This window comes from Daucus carota, chromosome 1, assembly GCF_001625215.2.
Source record: "Daucus carota subsp. sativus chromosome 1, DH1 v3.0, whole genome shotgun sequence".
Lineage (NCBI taxonomy): Eukaryota > Viridiplantae > Streptophyta > Magnoliopsida > Apiales > Apiaceae > Daucus > Daucus carota.
The window spans coordinates 50,915,877-50,934,735 of NC_030381.2; the positions used below are offsets into that span (position 1 = coordinate 50,915,877).

An 18,859-nucleotide genomic window follows, 5' to 3' on the forward strand; every position below is an offset into this window, starting at 1 on the left:
TTCGTCTTCGAATTCGAGAGGTTCGGACATGTCGGTAACAACTAGAGATGCGGATGATATCTCTCTCGAGCTCACCCTTGGGTTTAACTGAACAAATTAGCATTAGAGACAGTTGCGTTTGTTTATTACATGTTACTTTAGTACTGAGGAGTTGTTTTTTCTTGTTGTAAAAACCTGGTTAGTGTAGTAGCGCGCAGACATCTGCTCCGACTAAGACGAAAAAGACGCGGTCTTGTACTCCTGTAGTGCCTTTAGCCTTTATGAATGGAATAAAACTGCCTTGTAAATAGCTAGGATATTTGTTGTTCGATTATCAACTAGAAGTAAGACCGAGGGAGTGTTTGGTTCATGGTTAATGAGGTCGGTTAATGGGAATCGGAATCAGAAACTCAATCTCATGCATAAGTGTTTGGATTAGTTATTTAGTTGTACAGTATGGGAACTTAATCCTTTTTTGGGTGGTTAAATCATATCCTTCACATCCCCGGATTTCCATACCATCCTCATTTCCGTTAACGCCACTCCCATACCCTTTATTTTCATTCTTGGTTCTCATTTTTAACCTTAATCCAAACGCCTGCAAAAAGTGTTTGGTTCATATTTAATGAGTCCGGTTAACGGAAATCGGAATCTTGAAGTCAATGTTTGATTAATCACTTTGTAGTCTGGAATGGGAACCCCATCCATACTTGATAGGTAAATTATCTCTTCCACGCCATTGAGATACACTCATTCTCGTAAACTTTCTTCACATACCCTCTCATCTACCATCCAAACGCCATCGAGCTACCATCCAAACGCCCATCGAGCTCAGCTTCTACTGATACTGTTGATGCATTAATTAATGATGCATAAACAACCCCTCGGCGCGATTTTGAGCAACTGACGCTTTGAAGTTGGTACAATCGGGAGTCCAATGGAGTCAGGCCTTGACCCGTGGAGTTTGACGCGGTAAGGACGCCTCTGTTAACTGTTATTGACTATAGTCTTGACCAATGGAGGACATGATGTCTAAGCAGTTTTGGCCTTTTGGGCATCGACTTTCTACAGACTCGGTCATGCATCAACCAGGAGTTTTCCTGGTTACACCCATTTCCCCTCTCTTATCGTAATCTACCTGCATTCACATTGCAATTTGCAATAGTACCCTTATCTTGCCTTCTGCCATTTAAATCGCTAAGCTTGTGTTGGGGTTGTTTATCGGAATGAGGATCAGGAATGGGGAATTGATAACAGGAATTAACAGGAATACAAATGATCACATATTTGAAAATATAGTTACAAAATGATTAACTCGTCCAAGAGAGTGAGGATCAGATTCCATGCAACTACATTGTTAAATATGTAAATGATATGAAGAATGTTTAACTGATTTTTGGGTAGATAATGTTCGAACGAAATTTGGTAGATCAGGAAAGAAATTGTCCGATGAAAAGCTTATTTCTTTAAAGTTTTCAATGCGTTTTCTGCCTTGCTATAAAAAAATACTCCTACAATATCAACCACCACCAACATGAAAAGCTAGAGCCCTCTATTTCGCTTTTTGTATTCTGATAATAGGAAGGCCAAAAGACGGGGGCAATCATATGTACAAAACATAGACGAAAACCTAGTTCATAGACACCTACATCCTTTCACAGAAGATAACACTTAATAACAGAACATACTCAGATATATATATACATGCCATGCTTAAAGGGTTTCATATCATTTTAAAGCTTGATTCGCAGTGGTACTACTGTGCTAATACAAAGAGAGAGGGAGAAAGAGCGAATTAATGCTAGATGCTAGATGCTAGATGCCGAACGGACACATTGATTTATGCAGCATTTGCGAATCCAACCCTTGCCTTGCCAAAATCAAATATAGTGTGGTAGTAACCCATAAAGATGTCTCCCAGGATCCTGCATAACCAGATTGCCAGTTCAATTAGAACAATGAAACACCGCCACAGAAACCCTGAAAGTTTGCAAATCCAAAATTGCGAAAATATGTATAACATGAAGAACCATACCAGAGTGGTCCCAGAGGAGGGGCAATATCCATAGCAGTAAATCCACTAATACACTGAGCAGCCGATCCCTCGCCCACCTTGAGTATGTACTGAAGAGGAGGCAAGATGGTGAATATAAAATTTCAATGTGATGTTATGTCATAGAGCAGCAAGAATCCAGTTGGACTATGATAGCAAGTTAGCAACATAAGCCAACACACATCAAAATAGTAATACATTATGGTTAAATGTGCTTTAAAACTGTGTGATTGGATAAATTGACCAAAGTGCATATTGCATATACCTAACAGTAAATATTAGATTCAAAACTTTGCACGCCAAATAAACTGGAGACATAAATGGACTGTCGAGTGCTGAGTTTGACTCTGGCTTAACATACATCTTGTTTTAGTAGTTGCAGCCTTGCTGGTCAAGTTCTTTGAAGAAAAACATATCATGCAAGTCTTTCTTAGTAATAGCCTGATTTAGGCTATTACTAATAACTGAAAAAGTAATGCATAGGACCAAAAACAAATTGAAATTCTATAATCAAGAGACCTCTAGATGCTGTGAAGATCACAATCGTAAAAGTGCATTTAACTAGTAGCACAAACAAGCAATGGAGTTTAGTAACCTATGAGACAAATGGTGTTGGACAAACTACATGGCCAAACAAAGCTTCGAGGTACTATTTCAGGGAAGAAGTGCACACAAACACCTATAAAATTAAGCTAAAAGATACCTGCTCAGGAGGAAGAGAGAAAACTTTGCCGCCGATAGAAAAGGAGACACTAGGCATGGAAGAAACCTTTGCACAGTCAACACCAGACTCCCCCATTGGACTAGGCAAACGATCACACAACTACAATTTTTCCAGATAAATCGTGAAAATAACAAATTAACTGATGCAATCTCCTTTGCTTCTTCCATACCACAATTGAGTAAAATATGATTATACTGTAAGAATGCACAATACAATGTACATTATACATACCTCATTGACATAATTCAATATACGCTCTTGTGTCTGGTTTTCCCTAAGCTGATGCTGCATCCACACCACTGTCATTTCACAAGTAGAGCACATAGCATCACCAAGTCCAGATGATCTGCCACTACTCTCATCTACTACACTCTCTATGCCAATACTGTAAATACCAATTCAGAAGCTCAAAACAATATTTTACATGTCAGTCTATATAAAAAGCCTTCCTAATAATAAAATTAAAAAAAAAATGATAAGAATCAACTATATTAAAAGCATATTAGGCCAGCAGCTGCAATTGAAGGAAAATATTGGAGTGCAAAGATAACAGCCTAACCTGACACCATGAGTTCCATCAAAGGTGCAAAGGCCAATTTGGGAGCATATCTTCTTAGGTTGTACCTGCATTTGAATGAACTCATTATGAGAGAGCAATTCCAAGCACAAATGAGATGACTTTCCTTTACAACCCAAGGATGTATTTCAAGTATGAAACAAGCAGTATCAATTAATTACCCCTGTAGAAAGCATTTCCATAATTGTCCGCCCATACTGTTGAACCACGGTCTTGCATTCCTTGCTAACAACACCAGATGCTCCAATTGCATGATTAATCATTGTGATCACAGTCTGCAGAAGTTGGAAAGAATAGGAAGTTAAAATTCAGTAAGATAGAGAGTGACAAGCAGAAGGGAATAAACCTCTTTTCATTATAAAATGCAAAGATCAAAATCTATGAACACCAGATTCACATTATAGCAAACTGTTGTACACAAAATCATATATTTTTAGTTGAAGCTAAAGTAATGAAGTAAATTAATTTAATGAAATACTGAATGCCAAAAGATAAAACTAATCTAAACTATACCGTTGGACCAGCTAGCAAAGAAGTTCCAGAATCTGCGATTGCAGAGCATCCTTTTTCACAAAAACCTGTAAATATCAGACAGGAAAGTAACACAGGTAACCAACCTCTGACAATCGAATTAAACAAAAATGAAGGCTAGCTGACAAAGCCATTCCTTCCTTTTCCCTTTTCTTTTTAAATACAGAGCTATTTTTTCTTCACTTCAAGAATGTTGCCATGTGTGGTAATAACAAACAAAAAAATAACATACCAGTTTCTTTCCCATCAATCAGAACCTCGCCCATACCGAACTACAAACAAAAGAACAGAGAGTTTTTTAGATAATGAAGAACAAATCAAACTTATACCAGAAACTTCACATGAAAAGAAAACAATAAACCAACCTGCCAGTAGCCTTTACGTGTCACAGGCACGTAAGTGTGTACCCCTGTAAAATGTGTAGGATCAACCCCGCCAAACACAATCTCTCCCCCTACATCCGCCTTAGGGTCTCTGTTTAGCCAAAATGAAAAGACTGGTTCCTTGACAAGACCTTGTTTTACCATGTTATACCTGCAGCATCATAAATCTATCTTAAATTTGTTTTACCTTAACAAATGCTTTCTAATGCTCTATATGTTCTTTTTACTCCTATATAAGCCGTAACATTATGCATGCCAAGTTCAAGGTACTAAAACTTCATTACCAAACCGGGACTGAACGGCCGACAGAAATTTCTTGGAATCCAAGCCCTAGAATACCATCAAATTTGGCTGCCACGAATGTCACACCAGGCTCCTTTGTGGCCTCGATGAAATCCTGACAAGCTCCCACCATATGAGCAAACAACAAATTAGATATCCCATATGGAAAATCTTGCAGATGGTACCTGATTCTTGACAACTAGATCGCCAACTTTAACATTGTCCTGACTGAAAAAACCAGATATAGCTCCAGTACCATATTGAATTGCAGCAGATGTTCCTAAAAGATGGATGATGTCAAACATGTTTTAGCAAATAGTTTATAATGAGCATAATAATATATCAGTGGACATATTCAATATGTATAGCCAATTTAGAACTCTACAATTCAGATATTCTTCTAGTGGAATGAAAAGGGGAATAGGATATATATACAAACCATTTGCCTTGTAGGTACTTGATTGGCTTGCCTTGTACTTTGAATGAAAGAAGCATGCCACCTGCGCCAAAATTTACTTATGACATTTTTTCACACTTTTAGACAGGAAAATTCACCATGTTCTCATTTCTAGTTAAATAGGCTATAACTTACAGAGAAGTAACACTTTGCTGATGGCACCCAAAGATTAGAACTTCCGGTGTCAAAAATCACAGTGAACTTCTGAGGGGGGGTACCAACACCAATTTCACCAAAGTATTGAGCATCCATGTAGTTCTTTAAAGCTACGATATCAGTATCCTCAGAGGCTCCAAGTGTACTGCCGAGATAATACTTGTTGATGGAAGCCTTCAAAGACTCCATAGCCTTGGGGTCAAGCCGAGACGCAAGGCGGTTGTTTTGATCATGTTTAATTTTCTTTAGTCCAATTCTCACCAACCCATCTTTTGATTCTGAGAACACAATTGGGAACAAGAAGAACGAAAAGAACAGAGCTACTCCAATGGTTTTCAAAACAGTTCCCATGATTATCTATTATACAGAAAGATATCAAAGTTTCAGATGTAATGTGGGCAACACATTTAGCTCAATCAGACTTTTGTAAATATGTATATATACATAACAGATACGTACTGGTGTCACAGCACCTAAACTCGGCTATTATTGAAGTAAAAGGGTAAAAATTGATTGTAAGACATGGTCAAGAGGCAAATTATATTATTTTGTCAATCAACAGCATCACTGCCTACATGTGAAAGAACACTTCGCCTCCACCATCAAACATATTAAATGAGAGTATACATTTCATTCTATTTCAGCTGGATGTGAACAAAAACAGCATATTTTACATATTTAAAAACCCAAAACTACTTCCAAAGGCTTCAATTGCACTTGAAAAACAGAGGTTAATTTAAATATGATAGCTCGAAAACATTATACTTAAACAAGGCTAGACAGCCTTTCCTTTTCCACACCCCAACAAATATCACACAACCAGAATCAGTGTAAAAAAGATATTACAAGGATTTCACTGGCAATAGGTTTATTTTCATCGTCTAACCTTTGTTTTAAACTTCTTAATTTAGGAAACTAATCATTCCAGATCTCTCAGCAAAACTAGCAAGGATTTCAGGTTTTAACATCCCCAGATTACATTATTGAGAACGACCTTTTCTTTTTCCACATCATATTATCATGAAATTACTAACGTCCCCACTTCCACAAATTTATCAAAATTATAACTTCTCCAAATTCATCTGCAATCAAACTAATAATACAAAACATAGTTACATACAAGACTCAATTATTTCCTAATTAAGTCATGATTCTACATTTTATGACTCTAGGCATTGCTTAATGATAATAACTAATACAATAATACAAGTATTTTCTTCATCTAAGACTTTAAGTAATCAAACTGAGAACGAGAAAATCCGTAAACGTCAATTAAAGTAATGAGTTCACCGAACACGTATATTACAACACAGACACTAATTAACAGATTAAATTTTCCAGTATCCTCATTACAAGTCAGATAATTAAAATTCTAAATTAAAGTAACACGTCTAAATGTTCATTTCTTACACTGTAAATTCTTACAACTATGACAAATTAACAATATTCACCAATCTTGAAGCTATCATAACATATACTGTGTATTCTTCAAACTCGATAAATAACTTTAATATATCATAATATTCTTGATTCTGAGCACCAATATACAACGCGTATTCTTCAAACTCGATAAATTAATAATATTCTCCGAACCGTAAGCTACAAAAAAACACATATCTTATATTTTCAAATTCGATAAATTAATAATACTCTATTTGCCGGTGCCTGAGCTATCATAAGCTATAAATTACTCTGGACATATTAATTAAATTCTCCGCAAGTATTGCTATTAATTATTAGGAGTCAAATCCAGATGTTATAGTTTTCTATGAAAACGATATGTTTCACTCCATCAATTAAACACACAGTTACCAAAAGCACAAGCACATAAATTAAATAAATATAACAATAAATTCAACATAATAACAGTAATTCAAAACTGTTCATACATATTAATCACCACAAAATATAGTAACAATTAAATCAACATAAATCGATCAAACTTCACTGCACAATATCACAATAAAAAGTTAAAGCATCACTGAAATATAAATAAAATTTAAAATAAATAAATAACGATAAACTCAACATTACATACCTGAAGAATGATCAAGCTATTTGCAAAACAGATGAGTAAGCTTCGACGATTTAGTTACAAATATATAGACACAGTCACTTGTGTGTGTGTATAAGACCCACCACAGTCCCCACTCCCTAACTCCAAGTTCTGATCGTGACCGTTGATTATTTGATGAGATGATCTGAGCCGTTGGGGACTAGATAAAGGCGTTGCTTTCACGTTTTTATCGGGGCGAAGGAAAGTGGGGCCCGGTGAATAATAATGTTCGGATGCTTCGCGGGTACGCAGACGTAGATGTGTTGTTGGTGATGAGGCTTTTGATTATTGATGGACGGTGAGGATTGAGAAATGGGTAAGGTTGCGAAAGAAAAGGATAGCAAGAGTGTTGCAGTGTGTGCGTGTTGTAACTGAAAAAGGAAAAGTGATTGCGTCTCGGCTTCACAATCCACGTTGCTTAGGCGCAGAAGTGACACATGACTAGCGACTAGCGAGTGCTTGTCAATTTTATTTTCGAGTGGACATTTATATTTTCTCCGTTTTTTTAGGAAAAAATTTATTTCAAAATTTTTGTCTCGTTTCTTGTTTCAAAATAATATTTTTTCAAAATATATCTCTTAAATTTAAATTTTCATGTTTAACTACCACATATATACATATAAATCAATTTAATTTAATACATTTATTACTAAAATATTGTTTATCCGAATAAAATTTATTATGTGTTGATCCAGATTATGACTTTAATTTATCGATATCTTATGTGAATAAATCCTAATTTATCAGATATATAATATAATTAATAAAAAATAAGAAATTTTTTTCAAAAATAGTCAAATTATTTTTTTCCCAAAAATATAATATAATCATCTATGCAACCTCAATCGCAATTGTTACAGTGGAAAAGCAATTAATTTTTACCAACGACAAAACCTAATTTTGATAAATTAGTGATTTAAATCGGAAGAGATTGTAAGTTTTAATTTTATTTTTAAATCAATTACTTCTAACTTTATTAATGTGTATTTCACCAACACATATCACTTAAATAAATTGATTAAAATAAAAATAGAGCGTGCTTAAAGAAATCCGGGGAATACCCTACTTTCTTGCCCCCTCGTCTGCAAGACCAGTCCACTGAGAGGCCCAAGTGCGGATCTAAAACTGGAAGACTAAATCCTTTGAATTTTGGGCCTTTTCTAGTTAAAGTTGAAAAAAGTCGGCCTGTTACTCCTTTGTACTATTGCATTTCATAACACTCCTTAACTGGCTAGTGGCTACAGATAAATGGGCTCCAGCTATAAAAGGCACGGCCCCAAAATATAGTTTGTGTAAAACTTGATAAAGGCATTATCCTATGATATAAGTCCCCACTCTTTTGAATTATAAGTAAGTTTGATTTTTTGGCACACATTTTTACGTCTTTTGATCGCATAGTTAAAATCATTATTTTTAAATTTTTTATTTTCTAAATATAAAAATATGATTAATACTATAATTCGAAAAAAGAAAATTTGAAAAATAATAATTTTAGCTATGCGGTCAAAACACCTAAAAATGTGTGCCAAAAAGTCAAGCGACCTATATTTCAAAACGGAGGGAGTATAAGTTATAATGGTGGAATATATTTTTAAAATAATATATTATTATTCTAATTATTAGTTTAAAATATATTTTTTAACGATAATAGATTATGTGAAATTCTCATAAATATTTTTAGAGATTTAATAATTACGGTCAATATCATGAGGTTGGCTTAATTTTTAGATAAATGATTTTCGTAATCACAATAAAAATTTTCCTTAATGCTCTTTATCATATAATTTATATACTAAGAAAGTTGGAGCAAATATAATGTGCAAAATGTGTTAGAAATACTTATGTTGTGTTTGGTTGGGGTGAATGGAATTGAATGGAATGGAATGGAATGAGTGACAAGGCTGTCGCGTTCCTATCAAATAATAATATATCTAACAAACCTCCTAACTATGTAGTAGGGTAAGTCAGAGTCGTTCCAACAGAGACAAACGTATCAAACACTAGTTATTCTCGATTTAATCCAACTAACAAGTAACACAATAAAAATATGGAGATTATTAAACTAATATTATACTAATACAAATAAAATCTAGAAAATAATTAAATAAAAATATCTAGAATCAAGTATCCCCACTAGCATGAATTAATGCAATTACGATTTTCTCCCCCAATTAATCAGATAAATCACCCAAGAGGAAAGATGCGCCCTATAAAATACCAGTAACCTCTTCCGAGTATTAATGGCTTCTCTAAAATACAATCAAGCCTATTTCCATGGTATCATGCAGTTTAGAGACATTAAACACAGCATCCTAACTTCCAAACAATTCCTTCTACCTATTTCCATGGAGAAGTTCATGTCCATATTGGATAAATCACAACCATCTAAATCCAACTTCCGATGGTAGATAGATATCGGTTCAAACAATACACATAATCACGTATGACCTGTTATTGTTAATCAGCACAACTCAATAAGCAAGAGCAATTAACATAATCAACTAGAGATCATCAAAAATCATGCATCAACCACAACTAGGGTTCAACTCAATCCCAGAATAAAATCTACTCTAGCATAATAAAATAAAAGAAAAGCAAAGATGGATTATACAATGGATTCTTCAACCCCGAAGTCTTGAAGAAGAAGAGACAAAGTGTTTTAATCTAATCTAATTATACAATACAATCCTCCCTCTAATGTCTATTCTCCTAATATATATATGATTTTAATGCTTACAAGGAAATACAAAACAGTTTCCCAAACGGAATTGGTTTCTCCAAGAAAAATTCGCAGCAGATTATTCTGTCCTTTTTATGGGCTGATTCTGTTGGATTTTGGATATTGGACCATCTTTGAATAAAAGAAAATTTTCTAAGCTTCGTGTGGGCCGTAAGATGACCCAATTCTGACTTCTAGAACTCAAGATATGGCCCAAACAGTGATTCAAGTGCAAGCAATCCAATAAATCCGAATTTTCTTCAAATTAATCTCCAAATTAAGCTCTTTATTCCAATTCCTCACAAGTTTAGGAACTCCTTGCTTCCTACAATAAAACATTAAAATCTATTAAATAAATATCCAATTAAATGCAAAATATTATAAATATGAGGAATAAAATCATCTAAAATATATATAAATATATACCCTATCAATGAGTATAAATAAAAGAAAATAATAGAGGATAGAAGGGAAGACTTTGAAAAAATGAGTAAGTGCAAATTTTGTATGGGAAGATTTACCTAGAAAATAGGTATGACAAGGAATGGAGCATTCCTTCACAAAATAGAGGGTTTAAACTCTAGTTAAAGGTGATGGGAATAGAATGATGGAAGGAATGAAATTATTATACATTCAACTAAATTATAGTTCAAATCTCATTTTATTCTCTCCATTTTCATTCATCCCAACCGAACACAACATAGTGTTTTGGACTAAGTTGCAAATTATTTTGAGATTCAATTTGAATGAAATACATCATGTTTTTTTTTAAATGGTGATATATTTTTGTTGGATCGTATCTCCTCCATGTTTTAGTGATGTGTTTTGATTGGACTGTATCTCCTCTATGACAGAATTCCAACACATATTTTACATGGTCAAAAACAATAAAGAGTGATTGAGAACTGATAATCCGAAACTAATTCTTTAAAATGAATGACCTGAAACTGACTCTTTAAAATGCCCGTTAAGTTATGTACCAAGTAGAGAGTAGCACAAACATAATTTTTTATTATAAAAAAATCATCCCATTTCGAAAAGAATGAAAAACAGGGTCTCTTTGTCCTATTTAAATAGAGGCTCAGGACATTTGTTATATTTCAATTAATTAAGAAATTTAGAGTCGTCTCTGTGATGCTCAGTGTCTTTATATTAAATTTCCTAAATATTTTGACGAAGTTCAAATTTACCGAGAGAATCGTTAACTTATTAATCATATTTATCAATTATCATTTCGGATTTTCTAGTGTGTGCCCATGGGCACACACTAACAACCACTTTTTAAGTAGGTGGAGGATTTCTATTGGTTAAGACTCATTAATAATCATGACCCCCTGCAAATGCACAAAAAGCATGACCAGTAAAAATCCCCCACCTCACCAAAAAGTAGTTGTTAGTGTGTGCCCATGGGCACACACTAGAAAGACCCTTATCATTTTATCGTGGAAAGCAGGTTGCGGAAATGTTTAAGAATGTAGTTATTCTGGACCCGAGATGAAAACCAACCTCTGTTTATTTTTTCTAAACCCGTGTAAATATGTTACCGTATGATTTACGTGTAAATATGTTATGATGTACGGTGAGTACGGTTGTCGGCGACGGCAAGGCCCTACGTCCACGTAGAGTCACATGTTCTGAATACAGTGCGAGTAATTTTATAAACACATGCAGTGCACGACTGGAACGCCAGTAATCCGATGACTAAATTGGCACCACTCTAGTCAATTACGTATCTCGCTTGTCCAATCTGTATTAATTATTCCTCTCACCAACTCCTTGTTTAGTCACACCGCCAACTACTCATTTTATTCAAAAAAAAATTATTTAATTTTTAATATTATTCGATATTGTAACGTGGTCTGGTTGAAATTTATTACCTCTGCATGTGTTTATCAGACTTTTGGTTCTGTAGATTTATTTCCATTTTGCAATAAATGAACAAGTCCAGTCTGAACAACAACAATAATATCTTTGTGTGTGAATAGTAAACTTGATTTCGTCAAATAAGGAATCAAAAGAAGTTGCCTTGAAGTCTCCTTTGGTCTACTCTTGGAGCCAACCTTATCGACTAAAATAATCTCTCCGCATGTAGTATGTGTTAGAGATAGATATACCGTATACATCAACACAGTTACGTGTCAAAGCAGAATGAGTTAATGCACTGGCGACTTTGGCCGTAGTTGTTGACTACTTCTTCTTAGAGTCAGACGACTATGACTTTATAACCACGAAATATACTTTTTTATTTTGATTTTTTATTTTTTCTTCTCTTCCTCCTTAAGATATCTATCCATTTCTTCTCACGTCGTTTCTAGACAAATCCAGCTCTGACCCAAAGAAATGGAGTCATTTGCAAGGAGATTGGAACAACAAAAAAAAATTAATTTAAAATTTAACGGAGCTAATAATTCGAATTCATAAATAAATAAAAGAACTATGGAGTTCTATGTTTTTCTACATATGAACGTGTATTCTCTTGGTACACATGGAAACAACAAAATGTTACAAGTACACAACCTTAAGAAGGAAAAAAAGGATGATAATTAACAGATAAGTATGAGTAATTTTGATACAAATGAAAGAAAATTTTAAGTACAGACATGATGTAGTATGTACTAGCTGTGCATGACTCCCCTAGAAAAATCCTGTTATTATTGATTGTTGTTGTTGTTCTGATGACTAGAATTGCCACCCATGATGGACGAGATCGCGGCCGCTAGTGCCGCGGTGAAGTTGGGGTCAGCAGTGATGGCAGCCGTGGCGGCGCTGAGGGTGTCAGCGAATGAGGTCTGTGGCTGCGCCTGGTGAAACTGCGGTGGCGCCTGATGAGCCTGGCTTGATTCCATGTCCTGAGACGAAACATGCAGGCCTGAGAATTTGGATTGGTTGTGGATCGGGTGGCCGTATATTTGCGGAGTTGGGGGGAGGCCTACGAAGCTTTGGGGAGCCTGGAATGGGAGCTGGAATTGGGAGGGGGGTCTTTGGTATTGGAGAGGGTTTGGAGAGTGAGTCAGGTCTAGTGTGACAGTGGGGAATGGGGCTGAGGCTGAGATTGTTGCCATGCTTGAGGATGATACGGGGAGAATTGCTCTGGCTAGGATGTTTGGGTTTAGGATTCCGTCTGCGCTTGACATGGAGCCAGATAGGAGCATGTTCGCGGCAGCAGAGGTCGTCGAGGCCATCGCCATGGCAGCTGGAGGAAGGGGATGGTTGTGTGTGCCTTCATAGGTTGTTATCAGGATTGTTCTATCCTCGGCACATCTTTGAACCTGTTAAATATTAAAATTTCAAATTAGTCCACAAAGTGATATAGAGTTCAACGTTTCATGTTAGAGTTCAGAGTAACAGACCTGTTTGCGAACGGGGCAACCAACAGCCATGGTGCAACGATAATAGGCTCGTGGGCAAGGATTTCCTTTAGCCATTTTCTGACCATACTTGCGCCATTGGCATCCATCAGTAATCATCGGAGCTTCCGATCGAGCTCGAACCGATACACGAGCTTTTCTCATTGTAGCTTCCGTAGCTTGTTCAATAGCCTTGGAATTAGAATTCGAAGCAGCAGCAGCAGCCAATTTAGGAGTTTTATTCGGATTCCAGCTTTCTGATTCCGGACTATCATCTCTGCCTAATCTTTTACCCATAGAGTTGATTCTATTCCCATTGTGTGACAATTCAACATTATTAATCCCCGATTCGGATTGCGTTCTTTCTTCAGACGAAGAATGAGCTTGATTGCTCGGTCCCAAATCAAGAAATTGTCTTGGTACTATTTGTCCTTGATCACCACTCCGATCATCCGTTTTCTCTTCTAATTTCTCTTCGGCAATCTGAACATTTATTTTTTAAAATAAATAAGTATAAAATTACCAACTACAAGATAATAACTATTCTTCTTTTTTTTTTATATATATAATGAAAATTGAAGTCTACCTGGTCATGTTCTTGTGTTCTTCCAGCTCGTGCATTTTGTTGTTCCATAATTGTGGCAAGATGCATCTGAAGTGCAGCATAATTATTGGTAACTTGACTAAGCATCCCTCTCAACCTTTGATTTTCAATGTTCATCCGTTCAAGCTCAGATTGTATTTGTACTAACTGATCAAACATAAACAAATAATTAGACACACTCACTAATTAAATTTTATCAAAATTATATTTAATCGAAGCTGGAGAACAAGTTTATTACCTCATTTTTAGCTCGCTTATCTACCACATTTGACGACACCCCATCATCCACCATTGATTGATCACTTCCAGCGTTAGCAGTTAGAAGATGCAACCCTGTCTGTTTTTAGATGGAAAGAAAATACAATAAATTTCACCTCGTGAAACTGCAGTGACGGAATCAGATGGGGCCGACTAAAAAAATTAAATAATTATTTGTAAGACTTACATTTACATCCATTTGACTGGCTTCACCGTGTGATTTCTCCTGCTTCACAACAATACTGCTGCTGTTCATAACAGGATAATTAACACTGTTATCATGATGATCATAGTTAGTTGGCTTGCTAGCGAAGAAATCCAGTTCTCCCGGAACCGCCTTTCGGTTATCACCGGAAGGTGAAGAAGCCGGAGAGTCCTTCCCGGTGTTATTCATCGAAAACATGTTGACAGAAATATTAGGTCTTCTCGGAGTCAAACAAAATCCAGCTGACGACGGCTTGTTGTTGTTCAAGAAAAATCCAGCTGACTGATCGCAATTATCCAAGGTAAGTCCCCATCCTCTGTCCATAAAATATCAAAACCAAAAAGAGGAGAGAGAGAGAGAGATTTGGGAGAGAGAGAGGGAGAGATTTGGGAGAGATGGGGGAGAGGGAGGTTTTGAAGGTTGAAGTCTTGGAGAGGTGCAATGGGAAGGGATATAAAAAGAAGATGAGGAGAAGGAAGAGAAGACTTAAGACTAAGACAAAGAGTGTGTGTATATTGACGTGTATGGTATGTGAGAGTTGAAAAAGGGGGAGTTTTGATAAAGATACGTAAGGTGGTGCGTCAGTGGTGGTGACTGACGGCAACGAGATTAGGGTCTCCCTAGATTAGGAGATTTCGTGCAAGACAAATAGGGAAGGGTGGTCACATAAGAGAGTTAGATTAAAGTGTAAAACTGAAATTATGTTTAGTTTACACATAATTAAGTATCATTACTAAAAGTACTCTGAAATTAAACTTTCATCTACACGTAGTCAAGGGTTCCTTTAACTAACATTCATAATGCCGTTGGATCACAAATTCAAGATTAAATCAATACTTTATTTAAACACATATCAGCCATATTAATTTTCTGACATTTTAAAGAGTAATGTTATCCTATTCTTTTCGTTAATAAAAATTAGGATCTCTCGATAATATTGGGTTGTACATATTTAGGTAGGACTCGGCATATATTCTAAAATTTTTATAAAAATAATTTAATAAATTATATTTTTTTTGAATAAATTTATGTTTTATTTTTATTCAAGAAATAAATTATTTTTAATTAAATTATAAAATTATATTTTATAGAAGTTTTAGAATACATGTCAATGGAGTATGACTAGTTTAACTTGCATAGTTTTTTTTAGATATAAAGTGTGTTATTTAAAATTTATCATAAACCATAAGCACATAATTTAGTATTGCGGAAAGTAAAAAAATTATGGCACAAATAAAATAAAACTCGATTTTAAAGGAAATAGCTGTAACAAATAAATTAATATTAACCATTTTATCACCCCGATTTTTATATACTTTTTGTCCCCGAGCGGTGCGGCGCGTTCCACGTGAGAAAATGAAATTCAAGGAAAGAAGATTTTAAAGTCAACGAATTTGACGGCTAGGCGGTGACGTGGTGACTATTATGGGCCCACTTATGTAGAAAGATTATTGTAGTAATTACGTCTGGGATCTGCTTGATTGTATTGACTGCCTTTTCCGCAACCACAGGGACCACTGCACCTGGACATACCTTTTCACCCCAAGCCTTTCATCTAATTTTATTTCTACGTTTTTTATTATTCTTTTCTTGTGTTTAAACCTTTTTCTCATTTTTTTCATAATTATAGATCACTATATAGCTAATAATAATAATCATTGATTGATTTATATATATAATAGGACAATATATATATATATATATATAATAATTTGATTTTATTGAATACGAGTAAATATATATTTATTTGTTGCTATTCTTTCCTATCGGGGAACAATCAAAAAGAAAATTTCACCAACTTTTGAGTTTTGATATTCTGGTTATTTGTCTTAATTTAAGAGAATTATTTATTATCTATAAATGACGAATTATATATAAACGAAAAAATAATATTTAATTTATATATCTAGATATTTTTTCATATTTACAACTTGTTAGGTATATAAATTATTTATTCTTAATAATTAATAATAATCTATTACAAATTATCATTTAAGGTGATATTGTATATTTCCTTAGATTCGGAATCTAGAAACAAAATTCTAATTTCTATGAACTCGTTTGGTTGAACTTATGATTTAACATTACTTAGAGCATCTCCAGCAGACTAGTTATATGAAATCCTAAGTTATTATTATAAGGAATATGCACAAAAATTCACTCCAGCGGAGTCTCTACGTTCCCTAAATATTAAGATCCAATTTCCATTCCCATTCCTCATTTCATTTTTAATGATTAAGTGCATGTTTGTTTAGCAGAAGCCGGAGCTGCTTCTGACTTCTGCTTTTCTTGACCCGTTTATTTAAAGAAGTCGAAGCACTTTTAAAAAACTGAGAATGCTAGCTTCTGTCTCAGAACTTCTGCTTATTTTCCAAACACTTTATTAACTTATTAACTTCTCACTTCTAATCCATTTCTTTACTTTAAGTACGGAATCACTTTTTTTAAGCTTGCCCAAACGGCCCCTTATATTCAACTCTCACTTTTTGCACACTTTCCCACACATTTTTTTTGTTATCTTTTTGTTAAAAGAATTTGAATTTAATATTATAACAATAAGAAAGACAAATAGGGATCATTGTTGGAGTTGTCAATCAATGCAGGATCTCTATTATTTAGAATTTGAATTATTTATTATATATTAAGGGAACCTTTCAAAAACACTGTCAGAGATTTTTTCTGACTTAACGTGACTTATTAATATTCCAAGAAAAGAGGAGTAAGCGGTTGGACTTTGGAATTAATCAAGCAATCCTTCCGGTCCACACAATTTGAACCACAACAAAAGTGAACTATAAACAAAAGAAAAAATTACCTTGCATATAGCTAGATTTCCATTTCAAAAGCAGCTTACATGGAAAAAGACATGTTTTGTTCATAATCTACAACAATGATGTTGTTCGAGACATTTATGGGTAGTTGATTCATTTCCAGTCACTTCTTGTCCACTTTAGGGTTTTACCTTTGATTCCAAAGAGCATGATTCAAATTCTAACAAAATCGTTTACAATTGTCTTGCAATTATTTACTCTGGTATTTATTATAGCGCGTGTTACTGTAAGCTGAACTCTATCATGTGAAATAACAAATCGAGACTTAACTAATTATCTCTATTCTTAACCTTTTTTTTTTTTTTTGTAAATTATCATTTCCGATTAATACTAATTACACTGTTCTCTGCAGACTCTCAAGACCAAAGTTTAAAAAGTCTCATGTCATACAATTCGACATTTGTATCGTAAAATATGTAAATTGCAGCTGGGTGAGTATGACCTTTCGGCGCTTGCAGCTGTCAGGAAGGACTTGATATATACCTCATTTCACATATATACAAGTATATAGCAAGCTAAGCAGATTTTGGATTATTAAAAGCATCTACACAAATATAAATTATTAGACAAAAAGATCAGTAATTATATTAGGAGGTTTTCGTTTTCCATGGATATTGATATTAACTTTATTTGTTTGGTAATTAATTTGCTCCTTTCACATATTTTCAGCTATTCGTCGTATACTCGTATTCGCTTCAGTGGATGACGAATTTGTCTTAAAACTTATCCTAGCTAAATTTTTCTTAAAACTTAAGAAAACAATAACTTTAAAAAGCCGTTTGAACGATATGAACTAAGTCATGTATTTTAGATTTTTGTAGATTTGAAAAGTCGTTAATTTTGTCAAAAAAAAAAGTCGTTAATCAATTTTATGAATTTGTAATAATTTATATGGTAAAGTACTCCATTTCTCATGTCATGTTTCTAATCAGGTCTTGGAATCTAAAAATATTTTCTTAGTGATTCATTATTATAATATTTTATATCAATAAAATTGATGTTATTAATTTGAGATTTATATGATAATAATGTTATGAATCATTTAATATTGAAAAATAATAATTATGTACATTTATTGTTGGCCTGGAACCTATATATCAAAAATATAAAAATAACAGTTAAACATTTAAATATATATTTTTTCCTTCTAAACTCATATCCTATTTAAGATATAACGAATAAAAAACAAGTTATATGTAGAAGGTACATGTACTATTGAAAACGAGCTAAATTCGACTCTGTGTGTGTGTGAGGTACTGAGGTTCCATGTTCGATAATGAAAAGTGAGATTGTTTGGTCAAGTGTTTGTAGTAGTATTTTCCTTGGTGGAGCCATTTAATCGGCGAGTCTACGTCCACGATAAGCGACATTTCTTTGTATATATCTTCTTGTTAATGGCCCCATTTGGTCTCATTTTGCTGCTATCCCTTTTGTTCGCTATTTGATCCATCTCTACTCTCGGGGAGAAAAACGAAGTTTCACACAACATAAACTTTGGCAGCTTTGAATTACCCTATTTCCTCCATTTTTTTGTTAATATAATATTTTTTTATGCACCGCAAAGTATTAAATTTGACCGAATATTTCAAACAATTATTTATTATTTATGTATCTTATATTTTTATTCAGAAATATTTTTTTAAAAAAAAACTATTTTGAAATATATACGTGTAAATTATTTTAAAATTTATGTAAAA

At 34.2% G+C, this 18,859-nt stretch overlaps 2 protein-coding genes across 2 annotated transcripts; both read right to left on the reverse strand.

Moving 5' to 3' along the window:
• Positions 1-1,650: 1,650 nt before the first annotated feature.
• LOC108204900 (aspartic proteinase A1) lies at positions 1,651-7,322 on the reverse strand. The gene is made up of 14 exons (XM_017374572.2): positions 7,181-7,322; positions 5,122-5,499; positions 4,969-5,029; positions 4,715-4,809; positions 4,532-4,644; positions 4,230-4,398; positions 4,097-4,136; positions 3,847-3,911; positions 3,495-3,608; positions 3,316-3,380; positions 2,988-3,141; positions 2,736-2,855; positions 2,015-2,103; positions 1,651-1,904 (listed from the first exon to the last, which is right to left on the reverse strand). The coding sequence occupies exons 2-14, from the start codon at positions 5,491-5,493 to the stop codon at positions 1,820-1,822; spliced, it is 1,542 nt and encodes a 513-aa protein (XP_017230061.1). The 5' UTR covers positions 5,494-5,499; positions 7,181-7,322; the 3' UTR covers positions 1,651-1,819.
• Positions 7,323-12,315: 4,993 nt separating this feature from the next.
• LOC108205320 (probable WRKY transcription factor 31) lies at positions 12,316-14,857 on the reverse strand. Its single transcript, XM_017375241.2, has 5 exons — positions 14,314-14,857; positions 14,107-14,205; positions 13,851-14,015; positions 13,268-13,747; positions 12,316-13,186 (listed from the first exon to the last, which is right to left on the reverse strand). The coding sequence occupies exons 1-5, from the start codon at positions 14,653-14,655 to the stop codon at positions 12,569-12,571; spliced, it is 1,704 nt and encodes a 567-aa protein (XP_017230730.1). The 5' UTR covers positions 14,656-14,857; the 3' UTR covers positions 12,316-12,568.
• Positions 14,858-18,859: the final 4,002 nt, after the last annotated feature.